The sequence below is a fragment of the Lactuca sativa genome, chromosome 9 (assembly GCF_002870075.4).
Source record: "Lactuca sativa cultivar Salinas chromosome 9, Lsat_Salinas_v11, whole genome shotgun sequence".
Lineage (NCBI taxonomy): Eukaryota > Viridiplantae > Streptophyta > Magnoliopsida > Asterales > Asteraceae > Lactuca > Lactuca sativa.
The window spans coordinates 189210145-189234760 of record NC_056631.2 but is presented as its reverse complement, the minus strand read 5'-3'; the positions used below and the strand labels follow the sequence as shown (position 1 = coordinate 189234760).

The 24616-nt window shown below is 38.6% G+C and overlaps 1 protein-coding gene across 2 annotated transcripts; it reads right to left on the bottom strand.

Moving 5' to 3' along the window:
- Window positions 1-13088: 13088 nt before the first annotated feature.
- Window positions 13089-15976, bottom strand: LOC111889759 (SNF1-related protein kinase regulatory subunit beta-2). 2 transcript variants are annotated; one of them, XM_023885913.3, is made up of 4 exons: window positions 15423-15973; window positions 14671-14786; window positions 14412-14574; window positions 13091-13697 (listed from the first exon to the last, which is right to left on the bottom strand). In XM_023885913.3, exons 1-4 carry the CDS (start codon window positions 15588-15590, stop codon window positions 13362-13364), a joined length of 783 nt encoding a protein of 260 aa, XP_023741681.1. In that variant the 5' UTR covers window positions 15591-15973; the 3' UTR covers window positions 13091-13361. The 2 variants fall into 2 exon arrangements, with proteins under 2 accessions (XP_023741680.1, XP_023741681.1); XM_023885912.2 differs by having other exon boundaries at window positions 13089-13697; window positions 14412-14786; window positions 15423-15976.
- Between the last annotated feature and the right edge of the window lie 8640 nt (window positions 15977-24616).

Below are 24616 nucleotides of genomic sequence, written 5' to 3'. Positions count from 1 at the left end.
TTACAAGCTGGATCTGGAGTTGCTACTTTAGATCTAAGTGTATTTTGGTCTTGGAAAGCATAAAGTTTCAGTCCTTGAGCTGATTATAGAGCCTCTTTGCCTTAAACCCTAGTTTATGGTGTATTTTTCCTAGATCTCCTTCTCAGCACGTAAAGTTTGTAACTTTACGTGAGGAATAGGCTTGGGAAGGGTAGATCTACAGTTTGGAGTCCATGCATGACTCAAAAGTCCTCTGCATGTATGAAGATCTGAATGGACTCGGTGAGTCCTTTGAGTGGACTCGGCGAGTAGCATGAAGATTTGGAGGAACTCGACGAGTGGGATAAACAGCTCGTCGAGTTAGACGAAGATGGGCAGGAACTCGGCAAGTTGGAAGAACAACTCGGCGATTATGTTGAAGGTTTTCTTGGACTCGGCGAGTCTGTTCTTGGACTCGACGAGTCAGGTCGCTAAACCCCAAACCCTTTGAGTTTAGACTCGAATCAGTGAGTCGATTGGAGACTCAGTGAGTTGGTCAGGTCAGGACACGGAAATCGGTAGGCTCGGCGAGTCATGGACTGGCTCGGCGAGTCGAGTCGCGATAAGAAGGACTCTGAACATATGAACTCGGCGAGTCACTGGGGGTGACTCGGTGAGTAGGGTTGACCTGGAAGGTTGACTTTGACCAGGACTGGACTTTGACCAGAGTTGACTTGGTAGTCTTTCGGGGGTCAGTTAGACTCAGTGTTGCATTGTTATTGGTAGCTCAGGGAGCGGGTGGAGCAGGAGTTCAGAGAGTTGTCGGGCAGCGATTAGTGGGATCATCAGCAAGTTCAGCCAGTGCAGGTGAGTTTCCCTTTGTATGAATGGGTCTACGGCCACAATGCCGGCCCATGTAGTTATGAGTAGAAGACCCGGGGGCTAGCCCTAGGCACAGTATGCTAGTATGATATTCGGGACGAGGTCCAATGATAGAGGGCGGGTGCCCAAGGAATGGTTTATGTGATAGTTTATACTTGTTGTCTGTGTGATACTTGTATGTACCTGATAGGGAGGTGAGCGTGGGAGAGGTCCCGCATCTCACCAATAGCAGAGTATGGATGGTGTTCCACATCTCAGTAGCAGCAGATCAGGGGCGAGGCCCAAGTTAAGGAAGAAGTGAGGGTGGGTTGGGCCCGTACCTCACTATCAGCAGGAGTATGGACGGGGTTCCATGACTCATCAGTAGCAGGACAAGGGCGGGGCCCAGAGATAGGCGAGGCCTTAGGACAAGATCCGTTAGTATGTGTTTAGCTTATGTGATGTGATGTGATATGTTTATGTGCCATTATATGTTAGTGGGCGAGGCCCTGTGACAGGCGAGGCCTAAGTGAAACAGATCTGTATCCGAGCGGGGCTCGAAGCCAAGCGGGGCCTGGAGCGGAGAGGCCGTTGTAGCGGGCGAGGCCCGAGGTAGGGGGCGAGGCCTAGGATAGCGGGCGTGGCCCAGTATGTGCAGTATGTGGTTACGCATGGTATGTGGTAGGGTGGGGAACTCACTAAGCTTCGTGCTTACGTTTTTTCAGTTTTGGTTTCAGGTACTTCCGGTAGCGGAGGGAAGAGCTCGGGGTGATCGCATGGCACACACCACAGTTTAGGCAGCCTGGGAATGTTTACTCTGATAATGAATATGTATTTTGGAAACTAATACTCTGTTTATGTTTTGAAATGATGAATTTGCTTAAAGTAATGTTTTATTAAAAGAAATTTTTAGTCTTGAATTTTGGGACGTTACAAGGTTGTATCAGAGCCTTGGTTTGAGGGATTCGGACATGCTCTCGGGTGTGTCTGAACTCAAACCGAGGAATTGGTATAGAAGTTTTCAAAATGAAAAACAGTTTTGTAAAAGAGGGTTTTGGGAAAGAAAACAGTTTTTGAAAAGCAAAAGTAATTCAGAAAGAAAAGAACTTTGAAAAGAGAAAAGAGGTGTGGTGCATGCAATCAGCCGAGCTCATGTAAGTACCCCAAAATACCCATACAAGTTTATGATTTGATTATCAGTTGATAGAACAACATACTAGATTAGGACTAAGGATCTAGGGATGATGCCTTATGTGCCTATTATATGTGTTTTGAGCTGCATGATAGTGTTGATTAGACAGTGGTAGGATAGCCTGTCTAGGTTATGCCTGAGTTTATGAGTTTGTGTTGCATGCTAGTTCAGTTTCTTGCTATGTGGATATGATTGCTTGAGTATGTTATGGTTAGATTTTCCCCTTGTTTGAATGTTGCTTGCTTTGTGCATTGTGGGATTTTGAGTGATGGGAGTTAGCCATTAAGTGGATACGCCACGTCACATGTGATCAGGGTTGAATAATCTCAGAGTGCTGGATTTGGTCCTATTGCGCAGCTCTTGTTTGAGTCCAACCGTTGTAGGGACGAGTCTTTTACTTGAAGGATTATCTGAGCCTCGTCACATGTGATGGTATCCAGGTGATGGCTAATTGGCATCACAAGGAGACCTTCAGCAGCTGAGGACTGGTTTGAGTTGAGTCAGAGGTTTTCCTAGGGTAAGCCTAGGATGAGATAGTGCTGGGAGCAGTAGTAGTGGATAAGGGACCTGGTGGAGTCAAAGCAATTCCGGAAGAAAGTACGAATAGATGTGGAAGGTAGTATGGGCCCGTACTACTGAAAGTAGAGGATCCGTACTCGATTCGGGAAAGGCCGAGACAAGACCGGGAACCTGGTAGGGTGTGTTTGGTCTCGCATCAGTGATGAGTATTCTAACAGTGGTTGTGGTATATTTTCAGCATGGTGACGTTGCGAGAGAGACCAACGGGCGGATCAGGCGCCGGAGAGGGATCAGGCTCGGGTTCAGGGGCCGAGCAGCTCGAGGAGCGAATGAGGGAGTTGATATCCGCCGAGGTTACGCGCAATATTTTGAATCAGACTCCTGTGATCTTTGGCACGGTCAAGGAGGGTATATTGGAGATTTTGGATGAGAGGCTGGGAGCCTTCCGCACTGAGATGATGGCTTTGATGGGAGCGCGTACCTTGACATTTCAGGAGTTCAGGGCTTGCGGGGCACCAGATTATCATGGGGCTAGGGACCCCATCGCTAGCAGTAGATGGTTGGCTGATGTTGCCAACGCATTCCGTACGAGTCGGTGCCCTGAGGGGGACAAGGTCAGACTCGCTTCCTGTCTTCTAAAGGACAGAGCGAGGGATTGGTGGGAGGAGATTGGTTATGCTTTGGGGGATGATGCCGCGTTGGACGCAATGACTTGGAGCGATTTCTCGGCCAGGTTCAGGGCGGAGTTTTCGCCGATTATTGAGGTGCAGCAGTTGGCACGGGAGTTTCAGGATTTGACGCAGACCACTGAGGCTGTGGCGGAGATCACCGCCAAGTTCAGGGAGAGGGCTCTTCTTGTACCACAGTATGTCGCGGATGAGGAAATGAAGAAGGCCCGATATCACGAGATGTTGAGGGCTGACATCAGGTAGTTCGTGAGCAGGTCCGGCTGTAAGACGCTGGAAGATATGATTTCTCGGGCCAGGGAGAGGGAAATTGATTTGGAGAAGATCCAGAAGAGGAAGCCGGATGAGGTTCAGGTGGCCGCGAGTTCGGGCAAAAGGCCCAAGGGATCGGATTCGAGATCGAGGGATTATCAGGACCGCAGCCGATACGGGAAGTGTGGCAGGGCGCACGGGGGCGTGTGCAGGAGTGGTAGCGGCGGTGAGTCTGGCTGCTTCAAGTGCGGTCGGACTGGTCATTTTAGCAGGGATTGTACAGCTACCACGACCCAGGGATCAGACTTGATATGTTTTCACTGCAATCAACGGGGCCACAAGAAGGCCCAGTGCCCCAGTTTGTTTTCAGCAGGACGGGTGATGGCACCTGCCCTTGCAACTTTGAGGATCACGGATGGACGTCAGGGCCGGGCAGAGGCACCTGCGGTAGGAGGCAGAGCTTTTCAGATGACTACCTTAGAGGTGCGATCAGCACCGGACGTTGCAGGTATGTGATTTCTGTTTTCAGTTCTTTTATTTGTGCATGGTTATCTTGTTATGGCTCTGCATCATTATCGGTATGAGTATTTTATTTCTGAGCAATTGATTGTGATTGAGTTATATGCCATCTGCATACCTTGGATATTGGATTGGTAGTTAAGGGATGGGTTCTATTGGATAAGGTTACCTAGGATGCAGTAACTTTAGCATGTCTGGGAAGGACTTGGTATGTCTCGCTAGATCGAAGTTGTATAGTGTTAGAAATGGATTGGTTAGATCCCTAGCTATGGTAAGCTTGGGTTCCTTAGCAGATTGATTATGGAATGGTAGCAAGGATTTCTTTTGAGTATTGAGCAACAGGGGTAAGCAGGATCGAAGTGGGGGAGAATCCTCCGAGTGTGCAAAGGTAGGAGCATGCAGACCCAGAATGAGTGCGCGACCTCCGAGAAGGAAAAGAAGTGGTTCAGAATTTGATGGATTGAGGACTTCAGGGTTGGGAGTTTGAGAAACTCCCCATCAGCTAGTGCGTGTGATGGAAATGGTTAGTACATGGTTGGGAATTCAGGTTGTGGATCGCCCGTGGGACTCGAGGGAGTCGAAATGAGGATCTTGAGAGCTAATGGCATATGGGTGCTTTCGTAGTAGAAGTCAGTGATAGAAAGTGATGTAGGACTACGGGGCAGCCATAGCATTCACTAGCAATCAGCAATGGATGGTGATGTAAGACTACGGGTAAGTCGTAACATTCCTTAGTAGCTTCGTTAGCGGAGTTGGGGCGAGGTCCTTACCTCCTAGTGATCAGATAGGGATCAGGAATGGGTAGTGGGTGAGGATGTTAGGGAGTATGCCTGTATAGCCCTAGAGAGGTGAGACCTTGGGAGAGGCCGCTCCAGGATATAGTTGGGTGAGACCCGTGGGCGAGGCCCGTATGAGAGTAGCAGTATAGGTGAGACCTGAGAGCAGGGTTGCTCAGTAGTATGGTTGGGTGAGACCCGTGGGCGAGGCCCGAGCGAGAGTGATTAGACTAGTGAGACTAGAAGGATAGAGGCGGGTGGGACCCGTGGGCGAGGCCCGTGAGTTTTAGCAGCACAGGTGGGACCTGGTAGGGACCTTAGTGTCAAGTTAGGGGATCGGGGATCCCAGGATTGTAGTTCCCTGAATGGCAGAATAGATTGAGCAGTTATAGGTGGTCGAAGTTCTTCGGAAGTCGCTAGGAGCGACTAGGGGAGGTGTTGGGAATAGCTACCGGTGGGCGCCGGTAATCCAGATACTGATAGGTTGGTAAGGACCAGAGTGGTCTCAGTTCATCCGGAAGGCAGATGAGGAATAGCGGAATTTCCAGTCAGTAGTAGTGTGGGTAAGCGGCTTATGGTGGAATTCAGTTAGTTGAGTTGAGGGGTGCTCGACACCAAGTTATGACAAGAGAGGAGTGTCAGTGGTTACTGGCGGTGATGACCCGTGTTGGTTTTAGCGGGAATAATGGATAGGTGAAGATAGGATCTTCACAGTGTCAGAGGAGATAGTTGTTTTTGGAGCATCACCTTGGGAAGGCAAGGGAATTGCGTGAGGAAAGAAGGGGTGAACCCCTATAGGTTCAGTTGCAGTACTCGGAGAGTACCAGAAGGATTGTTAGTTGAGTAAGTTGTGTTTCCAGAATGTTCAGGTTCAGGGCTAACCCGAGATGATTATCCGCAAGGATTGACGCTAGTCAGAATGACCGGGCGGAAGACCAGCAAAGGTAGGCAGCTGGTGTTGGAATAATTGATGGGGTATTGGAGGCGGATCGCAGGCGGTGGGCCATAGCAAACTTTGAGGACGAAGTTTAGTTTAAGTGGGAGAGAGTTGTAACACCCAAAATCTGGAAGGCCAAGAAAGGAAAGAAAACCCTAATTTTTAGGGGCGACTCGGCGAGTCCGAGCGGGATTCGGGTCAAGGAGTAAGTGACCAACTCGGCGAGTCGGCCAAGTGGACTCGGCGAGTCTGGTCTGTGCGAGGAAAACCCTAAATTCGGGACTTGGAGCCTATTTAAACGTCTCATTCTCTCCCCTAGGGTTCCTTTACTGCCTCTCTCACCCAGAATACGGACTCTAAGCCTCCATTGTTGTGCATTCAAGTTTCCAAGCCATTTTGGGAGTGGTTTGAAGGAAGAAGAAGAAGGGGAAACATTGAAGCTTCAAGGATTGGCCTTGGATCTGAAGTTTGGGGAAACTTTTTGAGTCATTGAAGGTAATAAGTCGTTTCTTTCCTTTAGATCTTTTTTGGTTGTGAGATTTGGGGCTTTTTAAGCCATGGATAGTTATCCATTGGAGTTACAAGCTGGATCTGGAGTTGCTACTTCAGATCTAAGTGTATTTTGGTCTTAGAAAGCATAAAGTTTCAGTCCTTGAGCTGATTATAGAGCCTCTTTGCCTTAAACCCTAGTTTATGGTGAATTTTTCCTAGATCTCCTTCTCTACACGTAAAGTTTGCAACTTTACGTGAGGAATAGGCTTGGGAAGGGTAGATCTACAGTTTGGAGTCCATGCATGACTCAAAAGTCCTCTGCATGTATGAAGATCTGAATGGACTCGGCGAGTCCTTTGAGTGGACTCGGCGAGTAGCATGAAGATTTGGAGGAACTCGACGAGTGGGATGAATAGCTCGTCGAGTCAGACAAAGATGGGCAGGAACTCGACGAGTTGGAAGAACAACTCGGCGAGTCTCTTGAAGGTTTTTTTGGACTCGGCGAGTCAGGTCGCGAAACCCCAAACCCTTCGAGTTTAGACTCGAATCAGTGAGTCGATTGGAGACTCGGTGAGTTGGTTAGGTCAGGACACGGAAATCGGTAGGCTCGGCGAGTCATGGACTGACTCAGCGAGTCGAGTCGCGATAAGAAGGACTCTGAACATATGAACTCGGCGAGTCACTGGGGGTGACTCGGCGAGTAGGGTTGACCTGGAAGGTTGACTTTGACCAGGACTTGACTTTGACCAGAGTTGACTTGGTAGTCTTTCGAGGGTCAGTTAGACTCAGTGTTGCATTGTTATTGGTAGCTCGGGGAGCGGGTGGAGCAGGAGTTCAGAGAGTTGTCGGGCAGCGGTTAGTGGGATCATCAGCAAGTTCAGCCAGTGCAGGTGAGTTTCCCTTTGTATGAATGGGTCTACGGCCACAATGCCGGCCCATGTAGTTATGAGCAGAAGACCCAGGGGCTAGCCCTAGGCACAGTATGCTAGTATGATATTCGGGACGAGGTCCAATGATAGAGGGCGGGTGCCCAAGGAATGGTTTATGTGATAGTTTATACTTGTTGTCTGTGTGATACTTGTATGTGCCTGGTAGGGACGTGAGCGTGGGCGAGGTCCCGCATCTCACCAATAGCAGAGTGTGGATGGTGTTCCACATCTCAGTAGCAGCAGATCAGGGGCGAGGCCCAAGTTAGGGAAGAAGTGAGGGTGGGCTGGGCCCGTACCTCACTATCAGCAGGAGTATGGACGGGGTTCCATGACTCATCAGTAGCAGGACAAGGGCGGGGCCTAGAGATAGGTGAGGCCTTAGGACAAGATCCGTTAGTATGTGTTTAGCTTATGTGATGTGATGTGATATGTTTATGTGCCATTATATGTTAGTGGGCGAGGCCCTGTGACAGGCGAGGCCTAAGTGAAACAAATCTGTATCCGAGCGGGGCTCGAAGCCAGGCAGGGCCTGGAGCGGCGGGGCCGTTGTAGCGGGGGAGGCCCGAGGTAGGGGCGAGGCCTAGGATAGCGGGCGTGGCCCAGTATGTGCAGTATGTGGTTACGCATGGTATGTGGTAGGGTGGGGAACTCACTAAGCTTCGTGCTTACGGTTTTCAGTTTTGGTTTCAGGTACTTCCGGTAGCGGAGGGAAGAGCTCGGGGTGATCGCATGGCATACACCCAGTTTAGGCAGCCCGGGAATGTTTACTCTGATAATGAATATGTATTTTGGAAACTAATACTTTGTTTATGTTTTGAAATGATGAATTTGCTTAAAGTAATGTTTTATTAAAAAAAAATTTTGTCTTGAATTTTGGGACGTTACAGAACCACTCTTATGGGCCGTGAACCCATCATAGGCTGTGAACCCTTCAACGTGGGCCGTGAACACTCATGTGTTCTTGGACTGTGAACACCATTTCAACCTCCTAGCTTGCTTCTAACACTCTTTTTGAGTTATTCTTGCATCCTTGGTCGTTTCCTAATCTTTGTAGTTATATTCACTAACTATATACATATATGTGTGATAATATACTAATTATGACTCATTTGTGTCCCAGGACTTCGTTCGTGGAACCTATCATCCTATATCGAACATTCTATTGAATCACCACATAAGGTGAGTTCATACCCCCATGTATTTTTCCAACTTTTTAAATGTTTTAGGGGGAGAGTACAAGTATAACACAAGAAATGTTGTGTTATAAAATATAAAATTGCTTATTATGTCTTTGTACCAATAAAGTGTATTTTTGAACATGAAAATTTGAATAGAACATAGAAATGAGCTTATAAACTTTAATAAGTTTAGTTTAAGGAACAAAATGATCTTTTTTATAAACTTATCTATTAATTATAAAAAGAGTTTTCCGAATTATTACTTGTAAAGTCGTTAATCTAGCTTATGAGGCACGTCTTCGATACTTACATATGTACAACAGAAGTCTACCCTTACGACCAGAGTCTCCTAGAGGGAGAGCGTGAATTTGTGTATAGATCTATACGAGATTGATAATCCTGCACATCGTTGTTAGCTACAGCCGGACCGGCAGGTCTGCGGGTGACAAATGTCATATTCTTTTCGACGTCCACAATACATCGTGGTTAATCAGTCCAATTAGTATGGTCGTAAAACTCACAATAGATAACAACGATATATTTACGTAGTAATATACTTTTCATGAACAATCTCAAAGGATACTAACTATGTGATTACCCAATGTATACTTTTGGGTTAGATAAAACTGAAGTCCGATAGACAGTGGAATGTGTGCTTTCCGCCTTACTTCCTGTTCCTTGTTTGGTTGTGGGCTTAGGGTAGATTCACCCATTCAACTGTCTGTTCGATCTCGGTTATATGAAACTCGTATGTATTAGGTAATCATAGGAGGGTAGTATTGTCGTATCAGGTATCCAGAACAACCAAGTCTTTATTCAGTTTAACATATCAACAAAACTAGACATCATTGTAGTAAGTATATGGAGAATACTTGTGCTTTTCAAACATAGAACAACATAGACATCCAGTCGGTTTTTATAGAAAATATAGGATTTTCTATGGTAAACATCATTCTTTTAAGGTAAACAGTTTTCGATGGATCTTTCTGAAAACAATAACATTTATTACTGAAATCAATGTTTCACAATAGAGTTAGTGAAACTAGAAACTTATCTATAAAAGGTTTAATTCGTTTTATTAAACTTGTTTAACATAAAGGACCTTAAATGGTTAATTCTATAATTCATTGGTTTATACATCAGGGTTATATATAGTTAATATCCGATAGGCAGTGGAATGTATGACTTCCGCCTTACTTCATGTTCCTTGTTTGGATGTGGGCTTAGGGCGGATTTACATATTTAACTGTCCGTTCGATATTAGATTATATATAGCTTGTATAAACTCAGTGATTATAGAAGGAACTATTGTGGTTACCATTTTTACTAAAGGAAATATATGATTTTCTTAAGGAATGTTTTCTTCAAATGTAAAAGAACTATTACAGTTAACTCCGTAAGCACCTAGTGAATACGCTAGTGTTATATACTATAAAAATCTAACAAACAATGGGACGTTTGAATTCCGCCTCATTTCTTGTTCCTTGTTTGGTTGTGGGCTTAGGGCGGATTCACATAATCGATTGTCTGTTTACTCTAAATTGTATATAACTTGTATCCACTGAGTACTCATAGAAGGAATTGTAAAAGTCATTTTCACTTATCTTTCATCACATCAGAAAATATAGGATTTTCTGGAGGAACATGCGAACTTTCTAAAAAGAACTTAGAGTATATTTTTTATTACAAAAATGCTTATGAACTCACCACATTAAATGCTGATCTACGCTTTCAAAATAACTTGTATTCTCAGGAAACTAGTAGACAGGTACACACTCAGGGATTCAGAAGATTAAGCATAATAGTTTCATGTCTTTCTTTTGTTAATTACTTTTGGAGTCAATCTTTTGTGAATCAAATACATGTAAACACTTTAATATTTATACAATGGTTGTTTGTTACTTTGATTACTATGATGCATGTGTTGTGATACTGAGCAGGACTTCCTCCGCCCCCGAACGTTTCCGCCGTTCCGGTTTGGGGGTGTGACATACATGAAAGTCAATATATCTCATATAAAAAACGATGCTTCTTCAAAACAAATGACTGATAACATTTAACTTGAGAATTTTTTAGGATATGTTGTAGTGAAAGGGACAATTTGGTAAACAGAATCAAAACTACATTTGTATTTCTTGCTAACCATAAGAAAAAAGAATAAAAAAAAATCTTGAAATATTTTAGCCAAAAAAACAAAGGGTAAACAAGGGCAATTTGGTCTTTCTTGCATATGACATAGATGCATGCATAATTAAGTCATTATAGCATTATACTCTTGAATTCTCAAATTACATTGTTGTTATAACAATAAATGGAAGTAAGATGTTATACTAAACAAATGAGACAAAATGGTACGATAGGGCATAACTGTGTCATTTTTTATGTTAAGTTTGTATTATGTTAGTGTTGTATTAATTTGGTCTAAGTTTTTATTATGTGCAATCAGATTGGAGCATTTGCAGGTCCTAACAAGATCCATTGGGCACAAAAACAAGAAGTGGGAAAATTATGAGAAGAATCTTGAGCAAAATTGCTTCTACACACTTAGATTATTTTGGTGACAACACATTAGCATATCCAATCCAACAGAAGGGAGAAAAGTTGTTAATTGTCATTTTTATATTAAGTTGTACTTTGAACAATATATTCAGTTATAGTTTTTTACTATCATGTTTCTTCATGTACATAAAGCAAGAAGGTTGTTTAGCAACATCAACAATCGTGATTTTGATAGTACCATTGTTGAGCTTAATAAGTTGCATGACAAAAGGGCATAATTATATTGTGAACTCATTAAACTTTTTATCAAGGCACCTCATAAAACTTTTTATGTTAAACCATTCAATAAAAAGGACAAAAGGGCAATTGACGAAAGGGCATAAATGTACATTGAACTATTGTTGCTTTAATTTTTTTCATCAAGTACTATATATTAAGCCATTGTTGATAGTGTTTTTTTGAATAAACTCAATTTTGATGGTGTTTTTTAAAGGATTTTATAACAAACTTTATAACGTCATTTTCCCAATAAATATATTCATATCATTATACTTAATTACAATATAAATAATTATTAATTATTAAATTATATAATAATCAATGGTGATAAATTAGTCGGTCAAATTGAAAAAGAATAATATCAAAAAAGTTAACAAAGAACGTCAGAAAATAAAAATTGGCAATTAGAATGATGGAAATGAATTCATCAACTATGACACCCGTTAAAAAAATCAACTATGTCATAGGACATAATAGCAAAGAAATTTATATTAAAAGCAAATTAATATACGCTTAAATGAAAAAAAAAATGATATTTTTATTTGTTTATTTATTTAATTATGTATAGTGTGTCAAAGTATATCTTGTTTATATTTATATCTATATTTAAGTTAATTTGTACTCTCTCTTTATTTTAAAATATTTGGATATCATCTTTAAGTTAATTCGTATGTCTGAATTTTAAAGTTATCCCAAACGTGCATTTTAATGTTATCTCAAATGCATATTATTGTATCTATATTAATTTCGTTTATAGAGTGTCTTTCCGGTCATAACTGTTAATAGTTTTTAAGAGATTTTACCTTATCGTTTTTTTAAAAAACAAAATTTAAAAGCTAAGTTTTTTAGTTTTTATTTAAACAAAACAACCTCAATTTCAAAAGATTTTTTAATTAGTTTTTTTTTGAAGCTTTTAACTTTTAGTTTTTATATAATTTGATATATTTAAAAGTTAGAAATTTTTGCCCACAAATTTTGCACAATAAAAAACTACAACTTCTAGTAGCCTCGAGACAAAACATCCATAATATAGTGTATCCATAATATATAAACTAGTTAAAAGTTCAATAAAATATGAGCAGTTATAAATATAACTAAAATCAACTTTTATGGTTGTGAGATAAAGTTACTATTGCTAATAGTATAAGTTGCAAGGAATAGTTAATCTTTCAATTTTCTATAAAATGTCATTTTCAATAATTTTATTTTGTAAAATAATATTTTTTATCTTTTATTTTTTAAAATTCACTTTTACCCCTTCACTTTCAACTTTGTAAAATATCATTTTCATCTTTTTCGTTTTCTAAACTTTCATGCTTACCCATAATATATATATATATATATATATATATATATATATATATATATATATATATATATATATATATATATATATATATATATATATATATATATATATAGACACACACGATTTTTTCTAATGTACTTTATAAAATGCATTTTCCACTCATTCAACTTTGTATAATTTGTTACTTGCAACCCTCAATGCATAAAGTGCAACTTTAATTCATCAACTTCGTATAATCCGTCACTTGCAACCTCAGTATTTTTTAAAATGATATTATTCATTATTTTACTTTTTGAAATATCACTTTTACCCTTTTCACCTTAAACTTTGTAAAATATCATTTTTACTCCTTCGTTTTTCATTCCTAATACACAACAAAAACACGTAAAAACTCGTTGCAAAGCGCAAACTTAATTACTAGTTGATTTCTAATATATAAATACATTTATATAATAAAAATTTACTATGTTTAGCAAACTAATTGGGTAGTCTTCCACACAAAAAATTGATATATCATCCTAAGGTACAACACTTTACAACTATCATACAGGTCAATAAACATATATTTTATATGTAGGAATTCGATTTTTTAAATGGAAGAATCGAATTAATTAACTAAATAAACAACAAAACAGAAAAAAAAAACAATTAATTTTTAATTAAAGTAGATCGACTTATGCTTGAAAGTCTTTTAACTATTCAAAAGAGGCATCCAATGTGGCTTGTAAATGGGGAAGTATGTGTGGCCTTTCTAATAGAGAAGCGGTTTATAGCTGGTTCTAATCATATACACTAAAAAAAAATTCCAATTGCAAAATGGAGTAATCATATAGAATCTTTATAAATCAAGATCTTACCTTTTCCTTAACTATAGACTCAATGGCCTCCAAAAACACAGATTCTAATCTAAAAAGCCCAAAATAAACAAAAAAAAAGACCACGAAACAAAAAATAAAATAAAAATTGTTTACTTTCTTACTCTCTTGCTTTTTTAAATGGCTTGTAAAGCACCCTTGTCACAAATTTTGACCGAAATCGTTGGGAAGAACTCAGAGCAACAACGGGTTGACTGCTATCATCTCTCTTAATATACAAATGATCCAAATTGGCCGATAAAGGCTTCTGAAAAACCCCTTCATAGTTCTTGGAAAAAGATGCTTGATTCAAAGGCATATGTTGTAATAGCGGGGGCATTTCGGGTAATTTCTCACTATAATCATCTAATGTGAAGGATGCATTGTTGTAGCTTGATATTGGGGAAGAAGGGTATTCGGTTTCTTGATCTCTCACCAAGTTTTCATTGTAATAACCCTGAAAAACATCAAAAAAATATTAAAAAGACAAAATCTTAAGTTGCGGAAAATTTTCAAGTTCCATGAAAATTTTCAAATGAAAATGAAAATTTTGAAAACGTATTTTGTTGATTCAGTTTTCAAAAGATTTCCAAAGAAATGGAAATCTTCTATTTTCAAAATTGTATGTAAACAAATAAGTGATTTTTATAGTTTTCCAAACTTTTTTAAATTTCTAAAATAGAAAAAAAAACTCCACTAGTTTAAACTTTTAAACCAAACGCGTTTTCTAAATTTTTATTGAAATCTGAATATTAAAACTCAACTCTATTTTCTCAAAACGTTTTCTAGAAAAATAAAAACAATTTTGGTCCCACAACTAAAATGAAAAAAGAAAAGGTAAATGTTTTTCCATGGGTGACATTACCAACGGGTCCCACAACCAACATTAAAAAAAAAGTAAATGTAAATACCAAACTAACAACCGGTCCCACAACCAAAAAAAGTAAATGAACCCTATGGGTGTCAACATAGAGCGGTAAATCATAACGTCAAGTTTCTCTAGATTCTTACATCTTTACTGTTACATCCTTACTTACTGACAATCCTTACTTACTATCTTTACTGTTACATCCTTACTTACTGACAATCCTTACTTACTGACACTGACAGTGACTGACCCTATAGTGACAGTGACATAGATAATGATAGTAGAATAACTAAAGAAGTATACCTTTAAGTCCAAAACGTTGTAAATATTCCCAAACTCATCACTTTCGTGTGGTAAATCAGGAGAATAAGTCAATTCCCCATCAACGATAAAACGATAATGGTAAACACCAGAATTTAGCACCTTAAGAATTGAGAAATGAGTGCCTGAACCTTCTAATAACTCCCTGATAGAATAAAAAGATTCAAGAAAACGGACAAAAAAAGTATAAAACTTCTTATCAATCAAAAAAAGAGTGAGAATAGAAAAATAGCATTTCAACCTCGTACTCCAGTTATCCCATGATCCTTCAATTGCAACATGCTTTCCACCATGAGTCCAATCGATTACTGCTGGTATGCTTATGTTGTTTTCTGGGTTGAATTCGCCTCTTTGACTCTGCATTTGCAAGTTTTTATATGGTAATTAATCAGTTTTTATTTTCTTAACATGCTTTTTGTATGTAACTCTTTGATTATTTTTAGATTATATTACTTCGATAACTTTATTTTACATATTAATTTAGTAATTTTGTATATACATATAGTTGCAACAAAATTAATTGGCATTTGGTATATTAAACACCATCATAATGTGACTATTACAACTTCATGCAACAAAAATGTAACTTGGTGCAAATGAATCTTAATTCTTGAAGAAAAAAAAAAACTATATTTTGCAAGAAAGAAACGACTTTTACATTGAAAAAAGGAGGATTTGTTTAGTGCCCATGATTTTTGGGTGTTAACATTTACATTATTTGTCGAAAATTATTTATGCTAGCAAAGTTTTTTTTTTTTTTTTAATGAACAAATTATAATGTCCACCTTCTTGTGGAACTTCTAGCAAAGAGATGAAAGAAATCAACAATTGTAGCATAAATAATTCTATTATATGATTTTTTTTACTCATGTTCATATAAAGATTTACCCCATTAAAGATCCAATTTTGCAAGAAAGAAAACCTATAAATACAAATCACCCATTCAACCAACATGGACATACTCACATACATACATGTAAAAGCTTGAGTTACCTGAGGAGTGATAGTCATGGGGAACTGAGAAGCCCTAGGGGGGTGAAGCATATGCGCAGGATAGCTGTTGCTACTGTTAACTTGCGCCGGTCGATGGCCACATTCCATGTAGTAATCAGCTTGATTAAACTCTTTACTCTTTACTTCTCTACCACTAACATTACCCATTAGTGCAGAATTTCGTTAGAAACACTAAAAAGTCATATTCATGCTTTTAGATCAAGAACACAACTCGTGAAGCCATCAAAGACGATGAAGAACAGAAAGAATGGAAAAATCCCAAGTCAGAAAACGAGAAGAAATGGGGATTTATGGTTTTTATACATAACCATGTCTTTGTTTTTCTATTTTAGAGAGAGGAATCGATAAATCGATAAATACCCATATAATTAAGCACAAAGAAGGAGAACAGGTAACATGATGGAAAGCCCTTTTTGTCCTCTTTGTTTCTCTCACAAACACACACGAAAACACACAGTGGGTCTTTTTTTTTTCCCTCTTTTTCTAGAACTCCGGTTCTTGGTGGAGAAAAAAGCTACAAGTGTACTAGTGTGTTTATTCTCCAATGAGTTTGGAGGATCCTTTGTTTGAGGAAGTGTGGGTGGATTAATTATGCTTATTTTATTTGTTTAGTTTGACTAAATTACAATTTTGGTCCTTATGCTTTTTCTGTTAGGTTTAAAAGCGTTTTTATATTTTATTTTCATTTTCATATTATCTTTATTTATTACTATATCATAAGAGCTTTTAGAACTTATTGCATTTTGGATTAACTCATTTATTAACATTGGAAATTTGTTTTGTACATCTAGTCGGTTTCATTCAATATTATTTATTTTTACACTCGTAAGTGTACATCGTAAGTGTATAAAGTCTATGTTATTTTTTATGAAAAGGCTTCTAGGTCAGCAGTATGAGGTGGTGTCTTTCCTTTTTGAAGTCGAGGGTTCAAGTCCTGTCATTGACATAGATGAAATTAAATACTAGTTTAGGAGTAGATTATATATTTATATTTACCGATTCAAAAAAAAAATTAATTTATTTGATTATATATTAGGCTATAAACTCGTGTACCATACGTTGGCAAATCAGAATAAATAGAAAATATATCGCATTCTTAATTTATTGCTAAATTTTGAATTTTACGATTTATTATTCCTTTATTGAAAATATAAAAATTTTAACTCCTTAAAATATGAGATTTTATATCAAATGAAATAAAAAAAATACTAAAAAATGACATATGATATCATTATACTTAAAAAGATGACATGTGACATATTTATGTTTTATTTATTAGGTTAGGTAGATTCAATAACATTTCATTTACCAAATAATAAATGAGTAGCAATTACAAAATAGTTGGTTAAATTGTTTTGTCAAAAATTGATACACTAAGTTTGTAACCAAATTAGTTAGTATGATTTGATTTTTAGAATAAAACATTAGACTGTGAAATGCTTAAGATCTTAAAATACGTCAGACATGTTGGTCATGCCCAAGATATTCAGCAACCTGCTTAGTAATGTTGACTTGATTTGAAATATCAATAAGTATGTTTGTAATAACTGGGACAAAAACAATGTAAAAATTGGGAAAGTAGCTAATTTATAGAAGAAATCTCAAGTTACTGAAAAAGAACCAAGATATTTTTGAGTTGTAGTTAAATAAATTTATCTATCTCTTATAAAGAATGTTATTCAAATAAATATGGTTAAAGATATGTCATTTTATTGAACAATATTAATTTGAAACTTCTAAACTCTTTACAATATGCTACTTAAATGATTATTTAATTGTAATATTTTGCCTATATAAGAAACAATTGCTTCTCATCTCTTTTAATTTTGTTTTATCTTCTCTTTTCATTTTTGTTATCTAGAATGCATAAGAATAAACAAGTTTCAAATAAGTTTGTTTCTTCTTTCCATATATTTTTTCCTTATATTTTCTTAAAATTCCATTAGAATTTTTTGTGTATAGGAGCCAATACAAAAGTTTATGGTATTTGAAGATGATGAATAATTATATCAAGGTTGTATATTTAGAGCCGAAACAAAACGGTCATCAATTTTGATGTGTTATCTCTTGAAAGTGTGTTTGTGAAAGAAAGAAAAAGATACAAACAAAGAGAATTTTTTAGGTGAATGTTGTATATTTCCTACTAAAAGAAAATTATCATGAATTTTGATGTTTTTGAAATGTGTTTAAACAAGAAGTGTGTTTTGATGAGTTCTCTTCACATTGATGAAATAAGTATAGAAGAAACTACAAATGTTAATATGTTTGAAATGTGTTTTTGAAAGAAAAAAAAAAAAGAGATCATGAATTAGCTTTTGATAGGTTCTATTTACATTTATGAAAATATAAATGTCCCGATTCATTTGCTTTATTGCTTATTTTTTGTATGAATATTGAATAAACATATACGGGGATTCTATGAATGTTGCAATGTCCCAAAAACGCAAGGTAAAATTTTCATTTTTCAAACAATCAAAACCATTCATTCAATCATTTAAAAGATGATCAAAGTATAATGTATTCTCAAAACATCAAAGTAGAGTCATAAAATAGATAGTGCGGAAAATTCCAAGAGATGCAGTGCGATCAAGTCAGTCCCTTCCTCTTGGAACCAGAGGTATCTGAAACATTTAAACATAAAATCATAAGCAAAAAGCTTAGTGAGTTCCCCAAAATACCATATACTATACATAACAATGGGCCCAGTCCTATGTGTATGTTTCAACCTATGTGAATGTTATGATCCAACCATAGTCTTACAATCACTTCCCTTGCTACAACCTAACTGGTTGGAGTAGAATAGGAAGATCAAGATACTGAAAGTTCCTCGGGAGAAGAATGAATTGATTTACTAAGCTAGGTTGAATATGTTGATTTTTGGATAATGGTAGATTTTGAAAAATATTTGGCATGTAATAGTTTATCTTAGGATTTTGTATGTTAATGGGAGCATGGTATTTTTCAACTAATCATTGGTTATGAATGGTTACATATTTGGAAATAGTAACTATTTTCCAAAAAATAGTATTTTTAGAAAAATTTAGAAAGTATGCTCTAACGATGAATCTCAAAATGAACATATAGAGGATTGTATACCTTATATGATTTCCTAGTCTGAAGGTTCCATTTTGATTTGTTGACATCCTGATGAAGTATCCATGAAGGTAAGGATTTCATGACATACAGTGGCTTTTACTAAAGAATCTATGTGTGGAAGAGGAAATGGATCTTTGGGTCAAGCTTTGTTAAGATCTATGAAATCTACACAAGCTCTCCATTTTCCATTTTTCTTTTCGACTACCACCAGGTTAGTCAACCATCTTGGGAATTTTACTGTCACACCCCCGAACTAGACGACGGAAACGTTCGGGAGCTCGTTTGTGACTTCATCCTTATAGTATCATCACATAGTATATAATTGAAACATATCATCATCATCATCACACATGTAATATACCAACATACATTGTTTACATCGAGTATTGTGTTTGAATATTACATGCCAGAATAATTAAAGTATGATGAAACAAAATATAACAAGATATCCATTAGTTTGTTCTACCCAACCTACTTCAACGGTTTCTTGAGAATACAAGTTAATTTAAAAGGTCAACATAAAAATGTTGGTGAGTTCATAAGCATGTTTAAGAAAATGATTTCTATAATTTTGTAATCACCAAAAAATCCTATATTTTCTGAAAACAACTCAGTATGTTTGTGTCCGATCTTGTATTAATGCATGTGTGTTATTGTTTACTAGTATTCAAAAAGAATGAAGAAATGAAAGAGAATGTACAAAGAATGCCCCCGGACAACCCTGTGTTGTCTGTAAAAGAGAATGATGGTATACCAACCCCCGAGGTTGAATACCAGTGCGAGTATGTTCCCGAGTAATCCAATTAGAAAAGAGAATGGCCTCCCGTAAATTTATAATGTTAATTCCTCTAAGTGAGTCGCTATAACCATACTAGATAATGATAATTTCGCCTTTCATGGCGTTGTTGGACGCCGAAGGAATAGAATAAGGTTTTCGTCACCCTAGACTGGTTTAGTCTAACTGTAGTGAACAGCTCAGGTGTGGGGTGTCATCCCCGTATAGATCTATACACAAATCTCCGCTCTCCCTCCAAGAGACTTTGGTTATAACTACAGGCTACGATTGTACACTCAATAGGTGTCAACCGACATGTCTCACTAGATCCTTAATCGAAATTTACACGAAGAGAAACATATAAAGCACATTCCAGGTCCAATGAATCATGTAAGTGAACAAGTAAGGCTCACTAAACATGTAAGTCATTTCAAGGCTTGAAAGGAATGAGATTATATAACATGGGCCCAAAATATACGTAAAACGACACTAAGGCCCATCTCACATGTGTGTTATTTATAGGCCCAAATAGCACGCAAAGAGTATTCAAGGTCCGTCGAGCATGTTAGTGGGTCAATAAGGCCCAATAAACATATAAAGAGTATTCATGACCTATCAAGCATATAAATGTGTCTCTAAGGCCCAATAAACATGAGAATTACATAATTAGCCTGTTTGTTATTATATTGCTAGTTTTAGCTCAGTTATTTACCAGAATGACATAAAAGGCCAACTTTTTGTAAAAATGACATTCTTAGCCCATTAAGTTAAAAATTTACAATTAAGGCCCATTTTTGGTAAAAATAACATTTTAGGCCCCTTTTTAGAACAAAACTTACATTTAAGGCTAGTTTTTGTAAAAATAACATTTTTAATTCACTTTTGTCAAAAATATCATTTTTGGCTTATTTTTTTTAAAATGTGTATTTTCGGCCCATTATAGATAATTTCATCTTTTTGGCCTAAATTTTTATAATTTCACATCTTTAACCCTTCTTATCAAAAATTTACATTTTGGCACAACTTTGTTGAAAATGACATTTAAGCCCACAAAAGATCAAAAATTACAAATTTTGGCCCAAAGTCGTGAGAAGCCCAAATAAGGCCCATTTATGAAAATGTTTACATTTTTTTGTCTTTGTAAGGTCTCAAATGTCGAAATTAACCATGTTTAGCAAAAAAATCCTTTTTGAACCCCTACTAACTGTGAGTTACATAAATAACCCATTTTTTGTCATTTTGTCACTTTTAGCCCTTTTTATGAAGTTTTTCTTAGCGTTAAGTAACTTGTATGTATTTTAGAACCTTTTTCGTGTAAGGTAAGTTGAAATAAGTGTTATGTTATACCAATATCATCATCTTTTAGTAGATCTTTAAGTTCATGAAGTTTACAGCACATAAACACATATATAACTAGAAAAACACACAAAATCATGCATACACACATAGATCTACATAAAACAACTTTTATTCTCCCCCAAAACAAAGTAAAAATCGAAAATAGGGGGTATGAAGTCACTTTGGGTTGTTATTCTCGGTTTGAAGAAGAGTTTGAAGGAGATTTCGGCCCTATATGTTTCCTTGAGAAGATTTTCGAGTTTTGATTTATTCAAGAGAGCTAGAACATGAAATGAGATTATGTAAGGGAGTGTTCATAGCCTAATGGAAACAAATCATTTTCAGAGATGATAATAACTTACTTAGTGAATTAAACTTGGTAGAAGCCTCTTGGATCACCTAAAATGTTGGTGGTGATGTTGGATCTTGGCTCACTGAGTTATTCCCCTAACTCCAGTCCTCTAATCCCCCTCTGACTCACTGAGTTATTCCCCCAACTCGGCAAGTCCACTCACTGAGTGATTTACGGGAAACCCTAACCCTACTCGCCGAGTCTGCACTTGGACTCGACGAGTTCATGCCATGCACAAACTCAAATGGCCTCCTGAGGTCAGATCTGTTCCTTGGATCCATAGATTTGACCTTCCCAAGCTTGATAAACACGTAAAGTTCGAATCTTGACACTCATGGGACGTCTAGGAGGCTTCACTTGTTGATTTAGCCCCAAAAGTAACATCCTTAGCTTAACACCTCCAAAGCTCAACATAAAGAAAACTGAGGTAAGCTCTTTAGACCACTATGGGTCCAGATCTGAAGTCTCAAAGTGAATAGGGGCCATATCCTCACAATTTTTTCCAATAGAGGTCATAAAACTCTACATCTATGGATTCCTTCAACAAAACAGATAAAGGGGCGATATAATACCTCAAAGATGAAGTCTCTTGCTCAAAATACACAGATGCACAACCTCCTTGGTCTCCTTTAAGCTGGAAACACCTCCTTCTTGCAAGAATCAACCACAAGGATCAATAAATGGCTCATATCCTCTCACAAACGCTCTAGCTCCTTTAGGGTTTCCCTCAGGGGTTTGGTAGCTGCAAATGACAGCCCTAAGGGCCTTTAAATAGGTGTCAAACCCAGGAAATTAGGGTTTCATTAAACAGCGTGGACTCGCCGAGTCCACTTATGCACTCGCCGAGTCCAGCCATGAACCCAGATAAGAATCTGCGACCCTACTCGGCGAGTCTAAGCACCAACTCGCCGAGTCCCTTCACATCCTCCAAAAATAAAAGAATAGAATAATATACCTGGGAATTCAGATGTTACAATTCTCCACCACTAGAATCAGACTTCGCCCTCGAAGTCTTACTCTGCAAACAACTCTGGATGCTGCTCCCGCATCTCTCGCTTCGGCTCCCAAGTCAACTCTGACCGTTTCCGATGTTGCCACTGGACCTACACCAGAGGCACCTCCTTGTTCTTCAGAACCTTGATCTTCTGATCCCTAATCGCCACTGGTATCTCAACATAGTTCAGGCTCGCATCCACCTGAATATCCTCTAATGGCACCACTGCCGACTCGTCGGCTATACACTTTCTCAGCTGCGACACGTGGAAGGTGTCATGAATCTGACCCAACTCTGTAGGTAGCTCCAATCGGTAGGCTACCCTTCCTACTCTCCCGGTCACCCTGAAAGGACCAATATATCGGGGCCCCAACTTTCCCCTCTTCCTAAATCGGATCACTCCTTTCCAAGGAGATACCTTCAGGAGCACAAAGTCGCTGACCTGAAATTCGAGCTCGGACCGGCGCCTGTCCGCATAACTCTTCTAGCGACTCTGAGCGGTCAACAACCTCTGTCTGACCTGCTATATCTGCTCTGTCTTCTGAAGCAAGATCTCAGTACTACCCATCACATGCTGCCCTACCTCTCCCTAGCAAATGGGGGTCCGACACCTCCTCCCATACAACAGCTCAAAGGGTGGCATACCAATGCTCGAATGATGGCTGTTGTTGTAGGAAAACTCTGCCAAGGGCAAATACGTGCCCCAACTCCCGCCGAAATCCAACACACATGCTCGGAGCATGTCCTCGAGCGTCTGAATCGTCCGCTCACTCTGCTCGTTAGTCTGTGGGTGGTATGTAGTACTAAAATGCAGCCTCGTACCCAATTCCTCATGAAATTTCTTCCAGAATCTAGAAGTGAAACGCACATCTTAATCTGAGACAATCGAGATCGGCACTCCATGCTGCGATACCACCTCTCTCACGTACATCTCTGCCAACCTCTCCGCGGAAGAGCTCTTACTGATAGCAAGGAAATGAGCGCTCTTCGTCAACCTGTCAACAATCACCCAAATTGCATCGACACCTCTCACAGTTGTCGACAATTTGGTGATGAAATCCATGGTAATCTGTTCCCATTTCCACTCAGGAATCTCTAACGGCTGCATTTTACCATGTGGACATTAGTGCTCGGCCTTAACCCTACGACAGTTCAAGCATCTCTCTACAAACCATGCGACATCCCTCTTCATACTGGGCCACCAATACTCCCTCTCCAGGTCCAAATACATCTTAGTGGCCATGGGATGGATCGAGAACTTCGATCGATGAGCCTCTTCCATCAAAATGGTACGTGTCCAGCCCACAAACGGTACCCATATCTGACCCTGAAATGTCATAAGCCCCCGGCTATCGATAACGAACTCCGATATCAGCCCTACAACTCGCTCTCCCTTCTGGCTTTCTGGTCTCACGGCCTCAACCTGGGCCCCACGAATGGTGTCCAACACCGGAGTCATCACTGTCAATCTCAAACAAACATCTCGCACCGGGGCGCCCTCCGCCCTACGGCTCAGTGCATCGGCTACAACATTAGCCTTGCCCAGGTGGTACAGGATCTCACAATCGTAATCCTTCACCACATCCTGTTGGGTTTTGAGCATTCTAACACTCCTAAGTGTACATGCAACCCTAAATACCTTGGATCTATGTTTTCTCTATTATACATGCAAATATGAACTTCCAAGGTATTATCCTAATCTAGCATACACAACAATGAATATAACAAGATAGAACACATACCTCTTTGATGTAGAAAGTCTTCATTAAGCTTGAGTGCCAAGTGCCCCAAGTGTGACACCTCAAATGGTTCACACAACACCAAATACACTTGGAATAACTTGAGAGAATTCTACACTTCATGAAAATTGGCTAGCCCTTTCTTACTCTCACTAGTGGCCGATTTTGGTGAATAATATGATGCTTATATAGTTAGGGTTACACCATGTAAACCCTAATTGACATGGCCTTTCATTTCCATGATCCATGGGTACAAATACACCATGGAGCATCCATGGACCATCTTATGGGTTTTAGCCCAACTTGATTATCCATGGAGCATTAGCCCACTATATAAGTATGGATGATTTACATAATCAACCCATATATTTAATTAGTTTTCTTTTGATCACTTAATTAATCCTAGATTAATTCTTGATCACTACTAATTAAATAATCTTATTATTCTTATTATTAATATACTAGAACTTATAATATATTAATAACCATAAGTGTCTTATTTCTCTCATTATAGTCTATCCAAGTGCATGATGCCATGCAACCCAAATGGGCCATGCCGGGGTCGGGTCAAGTCTTACCAATTATAGTTATGGACTTAGACATTAATCCAACACATCCAACCATCTCCTCTGGCGTATATTTAGGTTTCGCTGATCCATTAGATACTTCAGGCTCTTATGGTCCGTGTATATGGTACACCGAACCCCATACAGACAGTGACGCCATATCTTGAGGGTGAACACCACTGCCCCCAACTCCAGATCGTGGGTGGGATACCTCATCTCATGAGGCTTTAGCTTCCTCGATGCGTATGCTATCACATGACCCCTCTGCATAAGCACCGCTCCCAACCTCGATATCGACGCGTCACAATACACT